Genomic DNA, 26,110 nt, shown 5'->3' on the forward strand with positions numbered 1-26,110 from the left:
TCTTCTTTTTCACATAATATCATCCATTATACTAATTTTTTCTACTGTTCAAATAATGGAGCATTGCTTATATTCTATTATAGACAAAATAGCTATTTGGTAATATTTAAAATTTAGTTTAAAAAGATCTAGTGGGATATATAAATAGTATAGTTTTTAACCTGCCCCCTCAGATGCTCATTAACTACATATATAACAATATATATATTATTAATATAACTTTAATAATTTCTATTTACACCAGGATTGCTATGAATAAACATGTGTATCATATACTATAACACAGGCTAATTGAAGTTGTGTATAATTTCTATGGATTCAGTGACATATATCTCAAACTGTAGAGATTTCGCTGATAAGCCATTTGGCTAGTCATAAAAATATGAGTTAGAAGGACTAGCTTAAAAATATCAGCAAGTAACTAGAGAGAAATTCACAATTTCTGGACCAGGAGAATAACAGTTGTTTCTGGATGGCTTTTTGATACACAAGATACAATTAAGGTGTCTGGAAGAGAAACCATCCACATGCTTCCTATGTGTAACTATCTCTCATTCCAACCTTGTTTAAATAATCGGCCTATAACATTATCAAAGCCGTAGAGAAGTCAGTTTGCCTTGGAAGGTCCAGCTTTGCTTGTAGAAGACACCCAGGAGACCTGCTGATGTGGGATGGTCACTCCACTCACATCTTCTAATACTTTGTAGAGAAACTCTGTGCTTATGGAATGAGTCCTTAACATTAAAAACTTGACATGCTTGCTATTGATTCTTTTCCCCCTCTGGAGTATTAATTTGTCACTAGGTCCTTTGCAGAAATTCTTAATATCTGTGGAAATGAAATAATCTTTATCTAGCTGGATTAGTTGAGATTAAAGATTATATCTCAAACCTAGGACTACAGGACAGTTTTCTGTAGTGTACTCAGTCCCTGTAGGATTGTGGTAAGGATCAAATGAATTTCCTTGAATGAGCTTCCTCAAAAGAACTATTATGCTTTTTCCCAAATAACTATGTTTGCTGGAAGTTAGAAAATTTACTCTGGTAACTACAGAGAAAGCACTTAAAGTTTGGGGGCAGATGAACACTGACTCAATCTGTAGCTCTGTCAATTGCCAGTTAAAGGGCCTTGGACATATTAGTTAGTCTTGTGAACCCATGGTTTACTCATTTCTATGATGAGGGTGATTATACCCCCTTTATAGGCTGTGTTTGTGTGTATTCGACAGAATGATTTATGCAAAGTGCCCATACATGGTTTCCCCTACCTGGTGCACAGTAACTTCTCCATAAATAATAACTTAGTATTATTGATATGGTAGTCCAAGATGATATGTGATTTTCTGGGAGTTTATAAACTTCATCACCTCCTTTAGAGATGCAAGATTTGCAATTTTTTTTCTCATTCTTCTCACCTTCTAAACCTGATTAGTGATATTGAGCATCATTTCATGTGTCTGTTGGACATCTATATGTCTTCTTTGGGAAAATATCCATCAGGTCCTCTGCCCATTTTTTAATTGGATTTTTTTTTTTTTTTTTGGTGTTCAGTTGTGTAAGTTCTTTATGTATTTTGGATATTAACCCCTTATCTGATGTATTATTCGCAAATATCTTCTCCCATTCAGTAAGTTTCCTTTTTGTTTTGTTGATGGTTTCTGTCACTGTGCAAAAGCTTTTTATTTTGGTGTGGTCCCAATAGTTTAATTTTGCATTCATTTCCCTTGCCTCAGGAGACATATCAAGGAAAATGTTTATATGGCTGATATTGGAGAAATTACTGACTATGTTTCCTTCTAGGAATTTTATGGTTTCAGATCTCACATTTAGGTCTTTAATCCATTTTGGGTTTATTTTTGTGTATAGTGTAAGAAAGTGGTCTAGTTTCATTCTTTTGCATTTATCTGTCCTGTATTCCCAACAGTATTTGTTGAAGAGACTTTTCTCCATTATATATTCTTGCCTCCTTTGTCGTAAATCAATTGACCATAAAATTGTGGGTTTATTTCTAGACTCTCTGCGTCTATTCTTTGTGCTGGTGCTGTACTGTTTTGGTTACTGAAGCTTTGTAATAATTCGTGAGGTCTGGGATTGTGATACCTCTGCTTTGTTCTCATTTCTCAAGATTTCTTTGGCTATTTGAGGTCTTCTGTGGGTCCACGTAAATTTTAGTATCATTTGTTCTGGCTCTGTGAAAAATGTCTTGGTATTTTGATAGAGACTGTATTGAATCTATAGATCGCTTTGAGGGGTATGGACATTTTAACAATATTAATTCTTCCACCTATCGGTGTGAAACATTGTTCCATTTGCTGGTGTTGTCTTCAGTTCTTTCATCAATGTTTTATAGTTTTCAGAGTACAAGTCTTTCACCTCCTTGGTTAAATTTATTCCTAAGTATTTTATTGTTTTCGGTGCAATTATAAATGGAATTGTTTTCTTAATTTCTCTTTCTGCTATTTTGTTATTAATGTATAGCAATATGGCTGATTTCTGAGGGCTAATTTTGTATCCTTCAACTTTTCTGACTTGACTTGTTACTTGTAATAGTTTTTTGGTGAACTCTTTAGGATTTTCTGTATATAGTACCAGGTCATCTGCAGATAGCAACAGTTTACCTTCTACCTTGCCAATATGGATGCTTCTTATTTCTTTTTCTTTTCTGATTGCTGTGGCTAGGATTTCCAGTATTACGTTCAATAATAGTAGTGAGGGTGGATATCTTTGTCTTGTTCCTGATCTTGTAGGAAAAACTCTCAGTTTTTTTTTTAATCACTGAATATGTTGTTGGCTGTGGGTTTTTTATATATGCCCTTTATTATGTTGAAGTATGTTGATTACTGGAATGATTAAAAAAATATTTGCTATACTAGAATTATAAAGCCTCTCCCTCATCACCAAATTTATACTCACAATTCCTACTACTGCACATCATTATATTGCTACACCATTTCTGAGTTAAATTTTACTGATAATGTTTTAATAAGAAATTAAAATTTGTCTGCTTCTAATGTAATTTTGGAGAGCTTACTGTATTCTTAAATGTGTTATTTTATAAGACAGCATGAGCCAATCTCCTATGTAAATGCAACCCTGAAGTCATCTTGAAAGCTATTAGAAAATATAATTTGCTTTAAAACCATTTTTGGGGGGCTGCTGGGTGGCTCAGTCAGTTGAGCATCTGACTCTTGGTTTTGGCTCAAGTCATAGACCTAGGGTTGTGAGATCAAGCTCCAGATCAGGTTCTGTGCTGACAGTGCGGAGCCTGCTTGGGATTATCTCTCCCCCCTCCTCTCTCTGCCACTTCCCCACTCTCTCTCTCTGTCTCTCAAAACAAATAAGTAGACTTAACATTTTTTTGAAGTATTCATAAATTATATAAAGTCAGCATAAGCTTATTGTATTAATTTTTTCTAAGTGGAAAGTAATTGCATACTGCTAATTTATTTTATTAAAGATTTTTTCTATGTCCCAAGAACTCTATTATGTCACATTTGGGAATAAGTGGAAATATTACAGATTAACATTTTTTAATAATTATAATTTTAAAATTTTATATAGGTCAGTAGTCAAATAAATAAAGATAAACTTTGTTGCTATTACCAAGTAAATATTCTGAAAGCCATTTGCCACTTGCTTCCCTGATTGTATCAACTAACTTGGAAGCAGCAGTCTTTTCAGCCATACCAGTGTTGACTACATGGCTGTTCAGATGGTCAATTGTGTCTGTTTGCTTTCCAACTTCAGGCAACACAGTTGATGTTGTCTGCTTTTCAGCATTAGACATAAAAGATTAAATGGTAAGTAAGGTTCCATTTTATGAGCCAAAATGGCCCCAAATGTGGGTGAGATATAGTCAAATAACTCATATTATTTTTATTTTACAAAGACATAAAGCTAGACAATCCGGCCATGATAGCTCGGCTCTTTGTGATTGTGTCCTGTCACATCACTGATGGTGTCTCAAGCACACATATTTTATGAAGCTCAGTGGAATCATTTGTTTACTTTTCTCCTCAAAAGCTCATTGGTATTACGTGGCTGTGACTAGAATTTAGATTTAATCTTTTTGATTCAATTCATTTGAAGATCCATATGTAAGGCGTCATTTCATGAGGTACAAAAATCAAAACAGCTGCAAAAATAATTTAACAATTGCAAGTTTCTTGTGTGATTCGTTAATCCTCTATTCCATGGGCCCTGGTAAATATGCCAAGTATTAATGAGAATCAGGATCGTGTCAGTTAGAAGTTGAGTGGAATTTTATATTCCTTTTCAGGGGTGGTTGTGTGGTTTTACATTATTCACACTCATCTTAATTCAAGCTGTGTTTATCTGTTAGTATTTCCTTGTTCTTCTATTTTAAGGGCGCCCCCCTACTGCTGGCATATTAACAAGACACTTAATCTGTAGAGTTTTCATCCTTAGCAATTTTATTAACATTTTAAGAGCATTTTCCTCTTACATGAGAATTATTTCGAGATTGAACAGCACGTGTAAAATTTGCTGACCTAATGGGGAGGAAATCATATGAGCAAGACCGGCATGAGTTCTTGTATAATCTGTAGTTGGGAGTTAGGTAGTTATGGTTTGCTCCCAACTTTGGTACTGACAGCTTTATTCCAAGCAGGACACTGAATTATCCCCTGCATGTGACTCATTTGTTTTTTCAAAAAATATTTGCTGACTGTACATACTGGGTATATAGCCGCAAACAAAATAGATCCTTGACCTCGTGGGACTTTTATTACAGTGAAGGGAAATAAGCAATAAGCAAATAAATAGATAATAAAAAAAATTAAAATAAATAAATAAATAGATAGTAGTATATCACATAGTGAAAAGTGCGATGGAAAAAAATTCCAGCAAGGAATTGGAGAGCTTTGGGAGAATGGGCTTTGGTGGCAAGATGTGTAATTTTAAGCAGAGCCTTGTTTAGGAGAACTTCACTGAGATCTGTGAGGATATGAGAATCTAGGAGATGAGGGAGACCTGGACATCTGTTGGTGTTTCCAATTTATTTATGCCTTTAGCAAGCATTTGTTGGCACCTACAATGTGCCAGGTGCATAGTTTGATGTTGGGGATGTGGAAATGAATAAAATACAGTTCTGCCTTCAAGGAGCTCAGCATAATAGGGGACCAGACATGAAAACAATCAAATTGTACAATGCGATCAGTTCACATAGTGTGGGGGTTACAGACAGACAAAGGAAGCCCTCTTTCCATCCTGCATTGTTAGAGAAGGCTTCTCCCAGGGAGGAAGCAACGGCTGAATTGGTTTTGCAGGATAAATAGAAGTTTGCCATGTGGACAAGGTAGAAACAGAAGGCGTTTCAGGTAGAGCAACTGTCTAGATCTAGGATATATTAGGGGAACTACAACTAGTTCAATTTTGCTAGGATATAAAGTGGGGAGGGGCGCCTGGGTGGCTCAGTCAGTTAAGCGTCCGACTTCAGCTCAGGTCACGATCTCACGGTCCGTGAGTTCGAGCCCCGCGTTGGGCTCTGGGCTGATGGCTCAGAGCCTGGAGCCTGCCCCCGGTTCTGTGTCTCCCTCTCTCTCTGCCCCCCCCCCCCCGTTCATGCTCTGTCTCTCTCTGTCTCAAAAATAAATAAACGTTTAAAAAAAAAAGGATATAAAGTGGGGAGAGAACAAACATATTTTAGGGAATTTTAAGAAGTAGAATTAATAGCACGTAGTGATTAGTTGCATATGAATGGTGAGGTTGAGGGTGAGGCAAAGGCTTTTGGGCTTGCAGACTTAGGTGGACAGTATTACCACCAAGAAAACCATGTATATCAAGGGAGAAGTCGTGGCTGTGGTGGGGGGGTGGTGGGGGTTAGTGGATAGTGAGTTAATATTGGCGTAATGTCTTTACCTGGTTCGAGAAGTGCATGATAGTACTTTTCCTTTCAGAGGAGATAAGAGCATTTTCTCTTCTGTAAGAGATGACATGATTGATATTTTCATCTAGTGGTTTGCTGGTAAACTGGCTCCCTGAACCAAAAAACGAAACAAAACAATCATTCGTGGCACTGGCTGATTTTTGTGGTATAGATACTCCCAGATTTCAAGCTAATAATAGTTTAACAATCTAATCACACACCACATTGTGTTTTATCCCTTGACAAGTGTTTGCTGAGCTCCCACTAGATACAGGGCACACAGCAGCATGCTGGCTATTTCTCATTTACTACTTCTTTTTTTTTTTTTAAGTTTACTTATTTATTTGCAGACAGAGCACGTGTAGGAGAGAAAGTCCCAAGCAGGCTCCATGCTGTCAGCACAGAGCCTGAAGCAGGACTCAATCTCATGAACTTTGAGATTATGACCTGAGCCAAAATCAAGAGTTGGACACTTAACAGACTGAGCCACCCTGGCTCTCCCCTCTCATTTGCTTCTCGATGTCCACTTGCCACCATCCTCCACTTCACTCTTGTCCCCAGGGGGCTTTCAATCATGCTGCTTTCTCCCTTGCTGTGGGGCTCAGCCAGCGGGAGCCACCAACAGGACTTCAGCATATGGGAAGAGTCAGGGTGTGTAGTAATCCTGTACTTCTTTCTTTGCCAGATTGCATGGTTGGCTTGCATTCCACCACGAGAATCTGTGGCTGGTACAGGAAGCCTTCTCCATATGGCTTTCTCTAAGTTCCAATGACTGCTCCTTCCCTTGTTTCTTAAGACTGGGATGCTAACAGTAACCTGTCCCAGCATACTGTACTACCCCTTGTTGATTTTTCTAAACCCTGCCAGCACCTTTGTTAAGTGGCTCTTTCACTAAACGCTCTGCAGTGATCCTACTTGCTTTCCCTCTGGAACCGTGGCTATTTCAAAGGAAAAATAAGACAGACATAGTCTTTTGTTTTTAAAGAGCTTCAGACCAATTTGACCAAAAAATATCCTGACATTTCCCATTATTTCTCCTCTGATGTGGGACAATGACATAAAACATTCTCTTGTGCACTTTTCCATCTGCATAGCTAGTGAAGCTGGGAACCAAGAAAACCTCTTTCCTACCTCTGTCATACCCCGTCTAAGCCATACCTCTTATGAGGTCTCTTGAGGCCAACAGAATGTGCTGGCATAGGAAGCTGATGTGGTTGGTTCATCAAAGAGAGAACAAGCCATCTGTTGTTTTTGTGTTTTCCAGCGGTGGTGATGAAATCATGCTCCTGTGTCATTTGTAGGTTTACTCCTATGTTACTTACCTGTGGCTCACGTCTGTGAGAAGAGACCCGCTAGGTGATGCATTTTGGAGCCCTGGCTGGAGTCATACTATCTGACTATGAGAACTCTTTTGTTTTTAGTTTTCATGTTCCTCACAATGTAAAAGGAGGAAATAGGAGCCAATTATCTTGTAAGACATTTCCAGCATTAACATTCTTTTCATGCTAAGGTCTGCAGCTCTGAGAGCTGCCTGTGACGAGGACTATGTGAGCATTGTTGACGGAATAGCTCACCCTAACAGAAAATTTAGGAATATGTTTTTCAAAAATGACTGTATGAGTCTCATCAATGAGTGGCACATCTAACTCAGTAGCAGTTTCTGATCAAGCGATATATCAAAGAAAAGTATATTATTTACATACTACTGCATAACAAATTACCACAAATCTAGCAGCTTAAAACAACACACACTGAACTCTTTTCATGCCTAGCACAGCCATGGCTCATGGTCCCAAGAAACATTGAAAGCGTGTAGCAGCTCCAAAGCTTTGGATGCTGGATAAACTGACCGGTATGTTTGCCCCTCGCCCATCTACTGGTCCCCATAAACTGAGGGAATGTCTCCCTCTTATTATTTTCCTAAGGAACAGACTTAAGTATGCCCTAACAGGAGATGAAGTAAAGAAGATCTGTACGTAGTGTTTTATGAAGATTGATGGCAAGGTCTGAACTGATATAACCTCCCCTGCTGTTTTTATGGATGTCATCAGCATTGACAAGGCTGGGGAGAATTTCTGTCTAAATTCTCCTTGGTTTTAAAGAGCTTCAGACCAATGTGACCAAAAAATACCCTGACATTTCCCATTATTTCTCTTCTGATGTGAAACAAGGGTGCCACCAAGAGTCACTGTGCTGTTCATTGGATTATACCTGAGGAAGCCACATGTAGGTTATGCAAAGTGAGAAGCATGTTTTGTGGGGACAAAAGGAATCCCTCATCCGATGACCTATGATGCTTGCATCATCTGCTATCCTAATCCCCTCAAGGTGAATGACCATTCAGAAACTGAAGACTGGAAAGACTGGAAAGTCTGACACTGGTAATCTATGTATGGTGACCAGAGGGTGCTAACCTGGGAAGAGTTGGTGTGATCACCAACAGAGAGAAACATCCTGATTTGCCAATGGCAACAGCTTTGCCACACGGCTGTGTCCAACATTTTTGTTATTAGCAAAGGCAATAAACCATGGATTTCTCTTCCCTGTGGAAAGTACATCCACCTCACCATTGCTGAAGAGAGAGACAAGAGACTGGCAGCCAAACAGAGCACTGGATAAAATTGTCTCTAGGTGATGTAATTAGAAATCTTTATACTTTATGGCACAAAAATAGACACTCGGATCAATGGAACAGAATAGAGAACCCAGAAATGGACCCACAAACATATGGCCAACTAATGTTTGACAAGCAGGAAAGAATATCCAATGGAATAAAGACAGTCTCTTCAGCAAGTGGTGCTGGGAAAACTGGACAGTGACATGCAGAAGAATGAACCTGGACCACTTTCTTACACCATACACAATAGCAAACTCAAAATGGATGAAAGACCTCAATGTAAGACAGGAAGCCATCAAAATCCTCGAGGATACAGCAGGCACAAATCTCTTTGATCTTGGCCGCAGCAACTTCTTACTCAACACGTCTCTGGAGGCAAGGGAAACAAAAGCAAAAAATGAACTATTAGGACCTCATCATAATAAAAAGCTTCTGCACGGCAAAGGAAACAATCAGCAAAACTAAAAGGCAACTGACAGAATGGGAGAAGATATTTGCAAATGACGTATCAGATGAAGGGTTAGTATCCAAAATCTATAAAGAACTTATCAAACTCAACACCCAAAAAACAAATAATCCAGTGAAGAAATGGACAAAAGACATGAATAGACACTTCTCCAGAGAAGACATCCAGATGGCCAACCGACACATGAAAAACTGCTCAACATCACTCATCATCAGGGAAATGCAAATCAAAACCACAATGAGATACCACCTTACACCTGTCAGAATGGCACACATTAACAACTCAGGCAACAATAGATGTTGGCGAGGATGCAGAGAAAGAGGATCTCTTTTGCACTGCTGGTGGGAATGCAAGCTGGTGCAACCACTCTGGAAAACAGTATGGAGGTTCCTCAAAAAATTAAAAATAGAACTACCCTATGACCCAGCAATTGCACTACTATGTATTTATCCAAGGGATACAGGTGTGCTGTTTTGAAGGACACATGCACCCCCATGTTTATAGCAGCACTATCAACAATAACCAAAGAATGGAAAGAGCCCAAATGTCCATTGATGGATGAATGGATAAAGAAGATGTGGTATGTATATATATATATATACACACACACACACACATATACGTGTGTATATATACACGTGTATATATGTATATATATACAATGGAGTATTACTCAGCAATCAAAAAGAATGAAATCTTGCCATTTGCGACTATGTGGATGGAACTGGAGGGTATTATGCTAAGTGAAATTAGTCAGAGAAAGACAAATATCATAGGACTTCAACCATATGAAGACTCTAAGACAGAACTGATGAACATAAGGGAAGGGAAGCAAAAATAATATAAAAACAAGGAAGGGGACAAACATAAGAGACTCTTAAATATGGAGAACAAACAGAGGGTTACTGAAGGGGTTGTGGGAGGGGGGATGGGCTAAATGGGTAAGGGGCATTAAGGAATCTACTCCTGAAATCATTGTTGCACTATATGCTAACTAATTTGTATGTAAATTAAAAAAAAATATACTGGAAAAAAGAAATCTTTATACTTTATTAATAATACAGCATAAATAAATAAATAAATAAAACATTACACATCTTTTATCTCACAGTTTCTGGTGTCTGTAACCTGGGAATGACTTACCTGGATCCTCTGCTTTAGGGTCTGTCATATGGGTACAATCAAGGTATTGGCCAGGGCTGGGGTCTTACTTGAATCATACAATTGGAAGAATTTCAGTTCCTCAACAGTTATTGGACTGATGACTTATTTCTAGCTGGCTGTTGACCAGAAGTCACTCTTAATTTTTTTTTTTAATGTTTATTTATTTTTGAGAGAGAGACAGAGTATGAGTGGGGGAGGAGCAGAGAGAGAGGGAGACAGAATCAGAAGCAGGCTCCAGGTCCTGAGCTGTCAGCACAGGGTCCAACGTGGGGCTCGAACCCACGAACCATGAGATCACAACCTGAGCCGAAGTCGGATGCTCAACCGACTGAGCCACCCAGGCACCCCCAGAGGTCACTCTTAAGTTCTTGTCATATGAGCCCCCCAATATGGCAACTTGCTTCACCAAATCCAATAAGGCAGAGTGTGCTAGCAATAGAGAAGTCATAATCTTATGTACCGTAATGATGGAATGACATCCCATTACCTTGTATTGGTTGCAAGAAGAGTCTCAAGGGGAGGGAGGGGCTTACACAGGCATGAATAACAGGAGGTGAGGATCATTAGGGACCATCTTAGAGTCTGCCTGCCACAGAGACTCTTTTTTTTTTTTAAATGGTAAAAGAGTTTTAAATCCTAAGCTCTTCTAATATATTGAAAGGTTGGTTTCTTTGCGAAAAATAAAAAGTGGCAACAAAATGCAGTGTGAGATCTCGAATGGAGGTCTTGGGAAGATTTGAATAGAGTTCTTCATTAAAGGTATTGTACCAATATTAATTTTCTGGTTCTGATGATTATACTGTAGTTATATAAGATGTTTGCCTTGGGGGAGCCTGGATGAAGGATATATGGAAACTTTTTGTAATATTCCTATAACTTGTCTGTAAGTCAAAAAGTAGGTCAAAGTAAAAAAATTGAAAAAATAAATGATTTGTCAAATTTAAAACCCATAGCTATATAAGCTTACTTTGTGACCTTGTTCAGGAACTTTAAAATTTATCTCTTTATCATAACTTTTTTTTTTTTTTTTACATGTATAGATTTGGGGAGACATGAGATGTTGGTTAAAGGGCACTGTAAAAAAAAATTTAAAAAACTGTAAATAAAGCTAACAATTTTGGTAGATAAATTCACTAAAAATTATATTGGTAAAATCTCCCATTTTTTAGGTAAATTATTTTAGAATGTCCCTGCTCGTGAAAATAAAAGCTTCACTATCATTATATAGTGGAATTATTTATGTATTTCTTTATATGTCTTTGTTTCAACAAATAGTTACAGAGGTGATGCAACAGGTTTTCTGCTTGAACTTTAGTTGAAATGTGTTAGGGACTTGGGCACAACACCAAATGTGCTTCCCACATCAATTTAAAATAATCGCCCGTGCTAAAATAGTATTCCGATAACCAAATCTGACTCTTCGCCTGTGCAGTGCGCTGTTTTCAGATGTCAGTCTGCTTACTGCTTGGGTATAGACACTCCTAATCCAAAATAGTGTGGCCTGTCTCACCACACTGTTCCATGTGATGAAAAGCCAAATACTTCAAGCCCTCGTAGGCAGTTGGATTTCGTGCAAAGCAAGAACAAATGGCTCCTCGTTTTGCTCCCTGTTTAAAAGGGCTGCTTGTTATAAATACCCATCACCATTTCACATGTCCTGCTCTAACAGGTCTCTGTCGGTTACCCCTCTTAAGAGAGCTATTTGGAAACACTCTAGACATTTTTCTTAAGTCCTATTTTTAGAATGGAAGGCCTAATGGTATTTTAATGTCTCTATATATTCCCAGAACAAATCTTAAGGAAAAAAAAAAATCTCTGTTACCTTTCGAAATTTAGCAAAGCTGGTAGGCTTAGCACTGCTCCTCTGAGAAGTATTGTGTTAAAGAATGAATTTTGATTTATAGAATGTTAGTAGGAAAAGGACCATGAGAAACCAGCCCTTCCAAACCCCTCGCTTTTTGAGTGAGGAAAGTGTGAGTCTTCGTGTGAGTGAATTGTTGGCCCAGGATCAGACAGTGAGGAGTGGCTGTGTGGAAGTTTTAGAGTGGTAGACGTATGCTTTCCTACAGAAAATGATCTTGATCAGAGTCCGTAACAGTCTTATCTGAGGTAAGACTCAGCTTTAGAACATGAAAACAATCTGCTAGGTGCTTGCATGAAATTTTAATGCTCTTCTACAAGATTCTGAGAATAGATGTTGAGTCATCCAAAAATATGTGGGCTCAGAAGTGAGGAAAAGTCCGTGAACCTCTCGAGAGAATTGGGCCCTGCGTGATCGACAGCTTTGCATGGATCTCCCCCACCCCACTCTATTGGATGAATGTTTCCCTGGTAAATGGCACCTGGCATTCCATCAACTAGCGATTCCTTTGCTCCAACCATCTTCTAATGATGCAAAAACCTTGGGAAGGTTAAGTGTCCCTCGGTTATTATGAATTACTCTGTGCTATTTTCATCTCTTTTCTTCTTTGGCAGCCTAATTGGGATCTGATCATTTGAGGAATGTAGTTTTGATTGTAGGAAGGGAAGGAAATGTTTAAGAGTGAGTAATGGTCTGGGGGGGGGCAGTTATCTAAGTGGGACGCTAGAGGGAGGGTGGCCAGGATCATGTCAGAAACTGGGAAGGTCAGGAACTAGAAGGCAAAGAAAGAATGCTGAAGACAAGCCTAGCTTGCTTGTACCATGACTGTGGGCTGTCTCACACCTGGAAAAGAAAGAGGAATCACTTTACCCTTCCTTTGTGTTCCTTAGCCCCTTGGGCAAATACCGATTCATTGCAGGTTAACTAGGAGTTTGTGGAGTGAAGAGAGAGCCCAACCCCATGTATATGGCTGGTCCACTCAGAAAGTGTATACAAGCATACCTTGTTTAATTGCACTTTCCATTATTGTGCTTCACAGATGTTTCATGTTTTGCAAATTGGAGATTTGTGGCAACTCTGTTGAGCAAGTCTATCAGCGCCATTTTTTCCAACAGCATTTGCTCACTTCATGTCTCTATGTCACATTTGGTGATTCTTGAAGTATTTAACATTTTTTTATTGTTACTATATTTGTCATGATGATCTGTGATCAGTGATCTTTGATGTACTATTGTATTTGTTTTTGAGGGTCATGAGTCACACCCATATAAGAGAACGAACTTAGTAAGTGTTGTGTGGGTTCTGACTGCTCCACAAGCTGGCCATTCCCCTGTCTCTCTCCCTCTCCTCAGTTCTCCCTTTTCCATGAGATGCAACAATATTAAAATCAGGCCCATGAATAACCCTACAATGACCTGTAAGTGTTCAAGTGAAAGGAAGAGCCACGTGTCTCATGTGAAATCAAAAGCTACAAATGATTAAGCTCAGTGAGGAAGGTGTAGCAGAAGCTAAGAGAGGCCGAAAGCTAGGCCTCTTGTGCGAAACACCCAAATTGTGAATGCAAAGGAAAATTGCTAAGGAAATTAAAAGTGCTACTCCCGTGAACACACGAATGATAAGAAAGCTAAACAGCCTTGTTGCTGATAGGGAGAAAGTTTGAGTGGTCTGGATAGAAGATCAAACCAGCCACAACATTCCCTTGAGCCAAAGCCTCATCCAGAGCAAGGCCCTAACTCTCTTCAATTCTGTGAAGGCTGACAGAAGTGGAAAAGCTGCAAAAGAAAAGGGCGAGGCTAGCAGAAGTTGGTTCATGAGGTTTAAGAAAAGAAGCCATCTCTAGAACATAAAGGTTCAAGGGGAGGCAGCAAGTGCTGACGTAGAAACTGCAGCAAGTTACCCAGAGATCTAGGTTAGGTACTTAATGAAGGTGGCTGCACTAAACAACAGATTTTCAGCATAAATGAAACAGCCTTCTATTGGAAGAAAATGCCACCTAGGACTTTCATAGTTAGAGAGGAGAAGTCAAGGCCTGGCTTCAAAACTTTAAAGGACGGGCTGACTCTATTAGGGGCTAAGGCAGTGGTTGACTTGAAATGGAAGCCAGTGTTTCTACACTCTTCCAAAATCTCTAGAGCCCTTATGAATTATGCCAAACGCAAAGCCTGGATAATAGCACATCTGTTTACAGCCATGATTTACTGCTCAGAAAAAAAAAATCTTTCAAAATATTGCTGCTCATTGACAATGCACCTGGTCACCCAAGAGCTCTGATGGAGGTGAACAATGAGGTTAATGTTGTTTTCATGCCTGTTAACACAGCATCCATTCTGTAGCCCATGGGTCAAGGAATAATTTTAATTTTCAAGTCTTTACTATTTAAGATATGTGTTTTGTAAGGCTATAGCTGCCATAGATAGTGATTCCTTTGATGGATCCGGGAAGAGTAAATCAAAACCTTCTGGATCGGATTAACCGTTCAAATGCCTCAAAGACATTTGTGATTCATGGGAAGTGGCCAAAATATTAACATTAAGAGGAGCTTGGAAGAAGTTGATTCCGAGCCTCATGGATAACTGGGAGGGGTTCAGGACTTCAGTGGAGGAAGTCACTGCAAATGTGGTGGAAATAGTAAGAGAACTAGAACGACAAGTGGGGCCTGAGGATGTGACCAAATTGCTGCAATCTCAGGACAAAACATGAACAGACGACGGGCTGCTTCTTATGGATGAGCAAAGAAAGTGGTATCTGGAGTTGGAATCTACTCCTGGGAAGATGCTGTGAAAATTATTGAAATGACAACAAGAATTTAGAATACTACATAAGCTTAGTTTATAAAGCAGCAGCAAGGTTTGAGAAGATTGATTCCAATTTTGAAAGTTCTACTGTGGGTAAGATGCTATCACACAGCATCATGTGCTACAGAGAAATTGTTCATGAAAGGAAGAATCCGTGGATGAGGCAAACTTCATTGTTGTCTTATTTTAAGAAATTGCTACAGCCACCCCGACCTTCAGCAACCACCACCCTGATGAGTCGGCAGCAAGACCCTGCACCCCAGCAGAAAGATTATAACTCGCTGAAAGCTCAGATGATGAGTAGCATTTTTTAGCAATAAAGTATTTTTTAAATTAAGGTATGTACACCACTTTTTTAGACATGATGCTATTGCACACTGAATAGACTATAGTGTAGTGTTAACATAACTTTTATAAATGCAATGGGAAACCAAAAAATGCATTTGATTTGCTTTGTTGTGACTTCACTTTATTGTGGTGGTCTGGAGCCTGTATCAAGTTTTGAACTAACCTTGAGTGGTGCTTTTGGAACATGCGTTCTTGAAGTATAGACTCACATAAATAGAGTTTAACTGAGCGTGTCCTGGGATCAATCTACCTGGTTCTGAATCTTGGCTCTGATACTCACTACCTCAGTGATCTTGGGCAAGTCTCTTCTTATTTTTCCTGTGCTTCAACTTTTTTATTTGTATATTTGGGGCCATAATGAGAAATGAATGAGTTAATGCACATGAAGCACTTAGAACAGAACCTAGCAAAGTGTCGCAAAGGAATTGCGTAAGAATTCTGCGTTTTCCAGATTTCCTCAACTATGTCCTTCGGTCTTATTTGAGAAAATACAGTCTCTAACTTCTCTGGAATATGATTTAAAATGCTATTTAAGTGATGCTTCCTCAAGTCCTATAAACATCTAATGTATTTCACAATGGCAGTCAAGTGTCTTCTTTATACCAAGAAACTTGCCTGAACCGATTCATAATTTTATGTCCCAAACCTAATCTTTCAAATGCAAAGCCTCTCTTTCTGCATCTTCATTAATAAATTTAGTTACATTTTAATGTAGGTAGATAATTATATGGAGATCAGGATTCTAAAAGATACTCAGTATTTTTTTTTTATTTTTTTTTAACGTTTATTTTTGAGACAGAGAGAGAGCATGAATGGGGGAGGGGCAGAGAGAGAGGGAGACACAGAATAGAGAGCAGGCTCTAGGCTCTGAGCCATCAGCCCAGAGCCCGACGCGGGGCTCGAACTCACGGACCATGAGATCGTGACCTGAGCTGAAGTCGGAGGCTTAACCGACTGAGCCACCCAGGCGCCCCTAAAAGATACTCAGTTTTAAGGCAAATTCCTGAGAGGAAGGCCAAAAGCATTTGCATCTGAGTGTAATTGTAGAGGACCCCGTTTCCATACTTTTATTGTTCTTTTTAAAGTTTATTTATTTGGGGGGAGACAGAGAGAGTTTGAGCAAGGGAGGGTCAGAGAGAGAGGGAGAATCCCAAGTAGGCTCCGTGCTGTTAGCACAGAATCCAAAATGGGTCTTGAACTCACGAACCAACCGTGATGTCATGACCTGAGCCAAAAATCAAGAGTCGGACACTCAACTGACTGAGCCACCCAGGCGCCCCCATATTTTTATAAATAATAAGATCTCTCTCCTGAGATTCTTTTATAGATTCTATCAGACTCTATCACTCTATCAGTGGCTGGTATATCCCATTATGTTTCTGCAATCCATAGAAGTATCAATGGGGAATTTTAATGTTCTTGTTTCATCAAAGGATTTTTAAAGCTGAATTATTCCATCCTTATGTGAGAATAGACAATATGGAAGAGTAGATGGAGCATGAACTGAAATTCCAAACACCTGGATTCTCTTCCTGCTTCTGCCATTAAGAAGATTGTGCTCTTGAGCGTGTCCCAGAATCTTCTTAGGCCTATCTCCAATAAGGGTTTGAACCAGATATTGTTTAAGGTTGCCACAGTGTGTGCTTTGCCTTGACTGACATGTGTATTTTTTTCCCCAGTTTCCTTAAAACCACTTGAAATGGCTTAGCCTGATCACCAGCCAGGGTGAGAGATAGATACATTTAAAAAAAAAATTTTTTTTAACGTTTATTTATTTTTGAGACAGAGAGAGACAGAGCATGAATGGGGGAGGGTCAGAGAGAGGGAGACACAGAATCTGAAACAGGCTCCAGGCTCTGAGCTGTCAGCACAGAGCCCGACGCGGGGCTCAAACCCACGGACCGCGAGATTATGACTTGAGCCGAAGTCGGCTGCTTAACCGACTGAGCCACCCAGGCGCCCCGAGAGATAGATACATTTTATTGCTGCAAAGTAGGAAATGCCACCTGTGTCTGGAAGGGAACAAGTCCCTGGCCTTCATGTTGTAGCATTCTGATCCAGAAGTGTTCGATCGCCTGGCGGTTGAGTAGAGACAGGCTCCCAGAGCATCATTACCCTTACCAACAGCAGACAGTTGTTTGCATTTTTCTGTTTTGCCAAAGATAAAAGAGAAATCTGAGAAGATAAATAACTTTAAAAACCGAAGATAAATAGTTTCTTACTGTAGATAAATAACTGAGTTTCCACTTGTCTCTGCTTTTTTTCTGGGGAGGCTGTGGAGGTTAAGGCACAGCTTTCTGTCTGCCTCTCAAAGATACTTTTAATTTCTCAAAGGGAAGATGAGAAATGAGATTAACCCATTTTGTGACCTACTTCTGCTTTTCCAATTTGGGGCCTTCATTTCTATGTTAATTTACTCCATTTGAGATTAACTAGAGCTCCTTTTTTCTTTTTCTTTTTTTTTTGACAGTTTTACCTCAGCACACGAAATTGAGGGAAAAAAATCATTTGGGATAAATACTTCTACAAGAGATAGTGACCTGATATGTTATGGAACTAGCTTCTTGTCCCTAGAATCATGATAATAGGGTGGCTGAAATCCTTGTCTTAGGACTTAATGTGGAAAATTAAATTGTTGACTACACTAAATATAGATTAAGATGGTATCTCAGCACTGGCGGCCAGCTTTTCTTTAATTTCATTGTTATTTCAGGAAGTAGTCTATAAAAACATTAATTTTCATCTTTTCTTTCCTTCTAGTCATGGACTCCTGCCCTGTAGGTCCTTCTGTGAGGCTGCAAAAGAGGGCTGTGAATCAGTCCTAGGGATGGTGAATGCCTCCTGGCCGGATTTCCTCACATGCTCCCAGTTTAGAGTCCAAAACGAAAGCAGCAACGTCAGCAGGATTTGCTTCTCACCACAACAGGAAAAAGGAAAGCAATGTAGGTGTCTGTGTTTCATTTCATTAAAAAAAATTTTATTGAAAAATGCTATTCATACAAGCACGTATACAAATAATATATACTTCAATACATTTTATGAAAGTGATCAGATCCTTATAAGCAGCACCCAGATTAAGAAATAGATCACACCAAACTTATACATAAATGTTCATAAGTGGCATTGCTTATAGTAACCCAAAAGTGGAAACAACCCAGATGTTTTTCAACTAATGTATGGATTTAAAAAAAAAATAGTATATTCATACAGTGGAATAGTAATTGACAGTAAAAATGCACGAAGTACTGATACATGCTACAACACGGATTAACCTTGAAAATATTAGGTAAGTGGAAGAAGCAAATCACAACAGGTCCAGCATCCCAGAAAATCTCTCAAGCCCCCTTTCAGTCGTCTGAAAGAAACCCAAAAGAAACCTCTCTTCTGAGAGAAGCAATCTAAGGTGACTTCTGCCATCTTACATAGGCTTGCCTACTTTTGAGATTCACGTCATTGGAATTGAGCAGGATGGACTCCTTTTGTATCTAGCTTCATTTGCTCAACATTATGTTTGAGAGATTCGTTATGTTTTCACCTTTGTGGTTCCTTCATTCTCATTGTTGTCTAGTATTCTAATATATGGTTATATCCCAATATATTTTTTCTATTCAGTTGTTGATAAATGTTTGAGTTGTTTCTAGCTATTATGAATAGTGACGCCATGACTATTCTTGTACATGCCTTTGAACATGCTCATAGGTTTATTCAGCAGAGTTTTTTAAAGTGGTTGTACCAATTCATCCTCCTACCAGCTATGTTTGAAAGTTGCAGTTGCCCCAAATCCTCCCCAGGACTTGTTGCTGTCTTTTTCATTTTAGCAATTCTCATGGTGCTGTGATCTTTTGTGGTTTTAAGTTGCATTTTCCTGATGAGTTAGATTGATTTTTCTGAAACTTTTAGTTATGTGAATATTCCTTTTTGTGAAGTGTCTGTCCAAGTGTTTTGTCCAATCTTTGATTGGGAAGTCTCCCTTTTTGTTCTTGATTTGCATTTCATTATGCATTCTGGATATGTCAACTCTTGGGAATATGTATTGTGACTATCTCCCACTTGGTTGGCTTGCTTTTCTTATTAGTGTCTATTGTGGAATAGAAGGTTGTAATTTTAATGGGTTCATATTATCAACCCTTTCTTTTGTGATTCATTTTTGATATCTTATATAAGACACCTTTGCCTACATCAAAACATAGAAGCTTTCCCCCACCCCACCCCCCATGTTTCCTTCTTGGAACTTTATTGTTTCAGCGTTAACGTTTATACCTACCATATTCTGGAACTAATTTTTGTGTATGGTGTGAGCTATGGATTAACTTTTTTTTCCTGCACATATATTTAATTGACCCCACTGCCCTTTATTTATTTGGAGTACTGTCTTTCCCCTCTGCACTGTAATGTCACCTTTGTTATCAGTCAAGTGATTGATTATATGTACATATATATCTAGACCCTCTATTTGACATAGAATTAAGCCATTACCACTCTGCCTGGACTACTGTCATTTTATAATAAGTCTTTAAATTTAATAGTGTAAGTCTTTCAGCCTTTTTCTTCTTAAAGACGGTTTGCCTATTCTTGGCCCTTCCATTTTATGTAAATTTTCAAATCACCTTGCAGTTGCCACAAATGCCTTTTGTTTTCTTTTGTTTTGTTTTGAATTGGGATTGTATTAAATCCATAAATCAAACTGGGGAGAATTGCTTTACAACATTGAGGCCTCCAAACCATCAAAATGATATACTATGGTAATCTTTAATTAAGTATTTTAATGACTTACTCCTTAAATTTTCTCAAAAATGTTTGGCAATTTCAACCAGAAAGATACTACACATCTTCCCTTAGATTTATTCATGGGTATTTGATATTTTTGATGTCATTGTAAATAGAAACTCAAAAAAATTTTTTTTCTGTTTGTGTACAAATAAATCACATATTGATTTTTATAACTCTCATTTGGATTTTCTAAGTACACATTATGTCATCTACAAATGGCAGTTTATTTTCTCCTTTCTAATCATTATGCTTTCTGTTTTTCCTCTGTCAGAGAAAGGTTTCAATATTTCACCTTTAATTATAATGTTTGCAGAAAGACTTTATGGATATCTGTGTCAGATTAAGGAAGCCCTTTCTATTTCTGGTTTGCTAAGGTTTTTTTTTTTTTTTTTTTTTTTTAAATCATGAATAGTTGGGGCACCTGGGTAGCTCAGTCGGTTAAGCGTCCAACTTCGGCCCAGGTCATGATCTCACAGTTCGTGGGTTCAAGCCCCGCGTCGGGCTCTGTGCTGACAGCTTAGAGCCTGGAGCCTGCTCCAGATTCTGTGTCTCCCTCTCTCTCTGCCCCTCCCCAGCTCATGCTCGCACTCTGTCTCTGTCAAAAATAAATAAACTTAAAAAAAAAAAATCATGAGTAGTTTTTGAATTTTATCAAATGCATTTTCTACACTTGTGAGATGATACAATTTTCTCTATATTATGTTAAAAACATAATATTTAGTGATATATAATGCATATGCCATAACATTCACTCTCTAACATGTATAATTAACTGTTTTTTTTTGTATACTTGGAGAGTTGTGCAACCATCACAGCCATCTAATTCCAAAATATTTTTATCACCCAAAAAAGAAACCCCATACGCATTATCAGTAGTGCCATTTTCTCCTCTCCTACTCCCTGGAAACCACTAATCTACTTTCTGATTCTATGGATTTGCCTATTTTGGCCATTTCACATAAATGGAATCAGACGATATGGGACCTCTGGTGATTTGCTGCCTTCATTTAGCAGTTTTCAAGGTTTATCCATGTTGCAGTGTGTATCAGTACTTCATGCATTTTTATTGTCAATTACTATTACTTTGTATGAACATACTATTTAAACATTTTTTTTTTAGCTTTTATTTATTTTTGAGAGAGAGAGACAGAGGGCAAGTGGGGGAGGGGCAGAGAGAGGGAGACACAGAAACCGAAGCAGGTTCCAGGCTCTGAGCTGTCAGCACAGAGCCTGACGCAGGGCTTGAACCCACAATCTGTGAGATCATGACCTGAACCGAAGTCCGGTGTTTAACCGTCTGAGCCACCCAGGCACCCGATTATACTATTTTTTTTTAAATCCATACATTAATTGAGGAACATTTAGGTTGTTTCTACTTTTTGTTTATTATGAATGATGATGCTACAGTGGACTTTCATGTGCAAGTTTTATGTGAATATATGTTTTCAATTCCCTTGGGTATGTATCTTGGAGTAGAATTGCTGTGACTAGTAATAACCGTTTAACATTTTGAGGAAATGCCAGTCTCACCAGCAGTGTAGAAGGGTTCCAGTTTCTCCGCATCCTCACCAACACTTTTTATCCTTTTTGATTGTAACCATCCTGGTGGGTAGGAAGTGATATCTCATTGTGGTTTTGTTTTACATGTTGCTAATGACTAATTATGGAGTTAATTCAACATTTTATGAGCTTGTTAGCCATTTATATGTCTTTTTAGAAATATATTTTCAAATAAGAGGTCCATTTTAAAATTAGGTAATTTGTCTTTAAATTGTTGAATTAGGGGTGCCTGGGTGGCTCAGTCGGTTGCACACCTGACTTCGGCTCAGGTCATGATCTCCCGGTTTGTGAGTTTGAGCCCCGTGTCAGGCTCTGTGCTGACAGCTCGGAGCCTGGAGCCTGCTTCAGATTCTGTGTCTGCTTCTCTCTCTGCCCCTTCCCCACTCATGCTCTGTCTCTCTCTCTCTCTGTCTCTCAAAAATGAATAAACATTAGGGGCGCCTGGGTGGCTCAGTGGGTTAAGTGGCCGACTTCAGCTCAGGTCATGATCTCGCGGTCCGTGGGTTCAAGCCCCGCGTCGGGCTCTGTGCTGACAGCTCAGAGCCTGGAGCCTGTTTCAGATTCTGTGTCTCCCTCTCTCTGACCCTCCCCCGTTCACGCTCTGTCTCTCTCTGTCTCAAAGATAAATAAACGTTAAAAAAAAAAATTTAAAAAAAATGAATAAACATTAAAAAAATAATACAAAAATAAAATAAATTGTTGAATTGTAAAAATTCTTCATCCACTCTGGATACAAGCCCATTATCAGATATATTATTTGCAAATATTTTCGTATGTTCTGTGGAGTGTCTTTTCAAATGATTTTCCTGTTTCTTTTTTTTTTCTCCAAGTGATTTTCAAGTGACTTTTCTTTTTTTTTTAATGATTATTTATTTATTTTGAGAAAGAGCTAGAGAGAGCACAAGCATGAGAGGGGCAGAGAGAGAGGGAGAGAGAGAATCCTAAGCAGACTCCACGCTGTCAACATGGAGCCTGATGCAGGGCTGGATTTCACAACCATGAGATCATGACCTGAGTCAAAGTCAGGAGTTGGATGCTTAACTGAGCCACCCAGGCACCCCTCAAGTGACTTTTCTTGGTTGTGTCCTTTGAAGCACATAAGTTTTTTTTTTTTTTTTTAACTTTGAAGGAAGTTCAACTTATCTATCTTTTGTCACTTCTGCTTTTAATGTCATGTCTAGAAAGTTGTAGTCTAACCCAAGGTTGCTAATATTTACTCCTGTTTCCTTCTAAGAGTTTTAAGATTTTAGCTCTCATATGTAGGTCATCAATTCATTTTGAATTAATGTTCATATATGGTATGAGGTAGGGGTCTAACCTCATCCAGTTATCTCAGGACCAACTATTGAAGAGACAATTCTTTCGCCATTGAATGGACTTGGTATCCTTGTCAAAAATCAGTTGGCCACAGATGTATGGGTTTATGTATGAAATCTCAATTCTATTCCATTTATTGATATGTCTATTCTTATGTGAGTATCCACTGTATTGATTATTATAGCTTTGCAGTAAGATTATTACTGGAAGCAAAGAAGGACATTTAAAAATGATACAAGAATCAATGCATCAAGAAGCCATAACCTAATGAAATATACCTCACCTCAGAAATATCTGAAGCAAAAACTTATAGAAATATACCTAACCTCAGAAATATATGAAGCAAAAACTTATAGAATTGAAGGGAAAAATAGATAATAGTTGATACTCCCCTTTCAATAGTGGATAGAAAAACTAGGTGGAAGATCTATAAGGAAGAAGAATTGAAAAACAATATAAGCCAACTTGATTTACTAGCCATCTGTAGAACATTACATCTAACAACAGCAAAATATATGTAAGCATGTATGCATCTCAAATTTTTCTTTTTTTAAATATTTTTATTTATTAATTTTTGAGAGAAAGACTGAGCCTGAGTGGGAGGGGGTCAGAGAGAGAGAGAGAGAGAGAGAGAGAGAGAGAATCCCAGGCAGGCTGGCAGGCTCTGCACTATCAGTGCAGAGCCCAATGCAGGACTCAAACTTATGAACCGTGAGATCATGACCTGAGCAAATCAAGAGTCAGAGGCTTAACTGACTGAGCCATCTAGTCTCCCCTCAAATTTTTAATTTTTTAACTTTCAACCTATTTGTGTCTCTGAATATGAGTTGAACATATAGTTGAATAGTGTTTTTTATGCACTAGGCAAATCTTGCCTTTTGACTACAGTGTTCAATTCATTTACATTTAATGTAATTACTGATAAGAGAGGATCTACATCTTCTGTTGTGCTATTTGTTTTCTTTTTTTCTTTTTTCTTTTTTTTTTTTTTAGAGAGAGAGAGAGAGAGTGAGCTGGAGAGAAGGGTAGAGAGAAAGAATCTTAAGCAGGTTTCATGTCCAGTGCAAAGCCCAACATGGGGCTCGATCCCACAACCCTGCTTGTTAAGCATCTCTGGTGAAATTTTCATTTTATTGTTGTACTTTTTAACTACTGAATTTCTATTTGGTTCATTTTTTTTAAGAAAAAAATAATTTATATCTCTTTGTTAATGCTCTATTTGTTGAAACATTGTTATTATACTTTAGTTCTTTTGAAATGGGTTTCTCTAATTCTTTGAATATATTTAACATAGCTGATATAAATTATTTGTCTAGTAAGTCCAATATCTGAGCCTCCTCGGTGACAGTTTCTATTGACTGTTTTTTTTCCTTACATATCAGTCACACTTTCCTGTCTCTTTGTCATATTTTGTTGCTGTTGTTGAAAATTGGATATTTTAAATAATATAATGTACAATTCTTCAAATCAAAATTTCCCTCTCCCCAGGATTTATTGTTGTTACTAGTTGGTGTTGTTACTAGTTACTTGTTTAGTGATTTCCCTAAACTAACTTTGTATTGTAACATTTGTATTCTTTGTCATGTCTGGCCATTGAAAGTTTTACCCAGATAGCAGCTCAGTGGTGAGTTGTTGATTGGAGAGATATTTTTTTAAATGCCTTGAACCAATAAGTCTCCCACCCTTTTCCAATGGGTTCTGTGTGTATATTGTGGTAGGACTTAAACATGCTGGCAATTTACAACTCTGCCTTAGCCTTCAATTCCTGCTTATGTAGAGCCTCAATGTCAGCTAGAGGTAAGACGTCAGAGGGATATTCCCAGCTGTTCTTATTCCAAGTGTCAGCATTCATTTTCTTTCTTTCTTTCTTTCTTTCTTTCTTTCTTTCTTTCTTTCTTAACTCCCTAATTCAGGCTTTACATTGCCAAAAAGATCTGCTTTCATTAGCTGCTTATCCTTCAGTAGAGCTTGAACATTCTGACTATTAATTCTTGGGCTTGGTCCTCAGTTTTCTAGACTCTCCAGCTACAGTGTTGTAAGAGCCTCTTTCTAAGCTACTGCAGAGGCTTTTTGGCTTTCACACATGAGTTACAATTATCTGTAGCTTTGAGTTATTGTTTTCTAGGTCATTGATGCTTAGCAGTAAGGCATCCAGTTCACTGTCCTTATAGTTACTTTTTTTTTTCACTTCTCAAACCCCATTCAGTGCATTCCTTTGCATAGGTACATTATTCCAATTCACCTCTGATGAGGGTTTTAACAATTGGACTGCCTGATTGTGTCGGGGAATGTCTGCCCTAACTACCAGGAATGACAACACTTTCACAGCAGTGAGTAATCCAGATCAATAACCCTATGTTACCACATGCTCTCTTGGATCACTCCTGAGACTGTCACAAACAAGTTGAGTTTTTCAGAAGCAGTCATTGAGATGGAGTTTGTTGTACAGGATATTCATTAGGCATCAGCACTTGTGTAAAGGAGGGAGAGTAAACAGGATTGAGAAGAAGAAATTGAAATTTGATCCAGGCCCATCAAAGTCTCTTGCTAAATCCATGCGAAGCTCTGGAGTATATATGATCTGAGAAAGGTGTTCCATATTAGGCCCAAATAGCTGGTTCTTTACATCCCCATCTCAGTCATTGATGTGGTCCTTTCTGGGTAGGGTGTACCTTTGGGTGAGGCAGCTCTCTGCGGTTGGAGCAAAATCTGAAGGAGATAAAGACTGTTGGCTGACAGTTGGGGCAACAAGACCTTTCTTGAGGGCTAGACACATAGTGGAACAGATCACCTGGATCCAACAGAGACTGACTGACTTTGCTGTTTTAATAAGGCTCCATCTACCTACCTCTGGTTTGTCCTAAGTCTGAGGGTGCACTTCGCCTGTGGTCCCAAATGAGAAACTGGGTTTTTACTGTGTTCTGTTCTTCCTTGGGCAATCCCAAATTCTATTTTTCCCTTCTCAGAACAATAAGATTGCTGGAATTTCCATTTTATGTTGCAGAGGTCTTTAGCCTCTTGCTCTTTGTGGAAAATGAAAGGGGAAAATCCTTCCAAGTGATAGGCCTACTTGTCTCTGTCTCCTTTCTCACCACATACATGGCCCCTTAATACCTCATCCCTTTGGCAGTATCCAAACTCTAACTTTTGTCTCTCTATACCTGTGGGAATGCCAAGATCTCTACTGGTTTCTCTGCCTCTTTGCAGAGGTGCTGTGTCCAGATTCTCAGTTTATAGCACCATGCCAATAACTGGAAAGTTCCATAAGGGGAAAATATATCCACAGAATGTACACTCTTTGTTCTACAGTTATTTTCTCTCCAGGA

General features: G+C 38.6%; 1 protein-coding gene and 1 pseudogene across 6 annotated transcripts in view; both read left to right on the forward strand.

The window, feature by feature from the left end:
* CORIN (corin, serine peptidase) overlaps nucleotides 1-26,110 on the forward strand; it is a 251,162-nt gene that overhangs the window by 77,206 nt on the left and 147,846 nt on the right. For all 6 annotated transcript variants that reach the window (XM_007075910.3, XM_042984584.1, XM_042984587.1 and 3 more), the window contains exon 5: nucleotides 17,898-18,079. In XM_007075910.3, coding sequence (XP_007075972.1) covers nucleotides 17,898-18,079 — 182 coding nt within the window. The remainder of the gene's footprint in view (nucleotides 1-17,897; nucleotides 18,080-26,110) is intronic.
* On the forward strand, nucleotides 7,666-8,505 carry LOC102968138 (annotated as a pseudogene).

The sequence above is a fragment of the Panthera tigris genome, chromosome B1 (assembly GCF_018350195.1).
Source record: "Panthera tigris isolate Pti1 chromosome B1, P.tigris_Pti1_mat1.1, whole genome shotgun sequence".
NCBI classification, from domain to species: domain Eukaryota; kingdom Metazoa; phylum Chordata; class Mammalia; order Carnivora; family Felidae; genus Panthera; species Panthera tigris.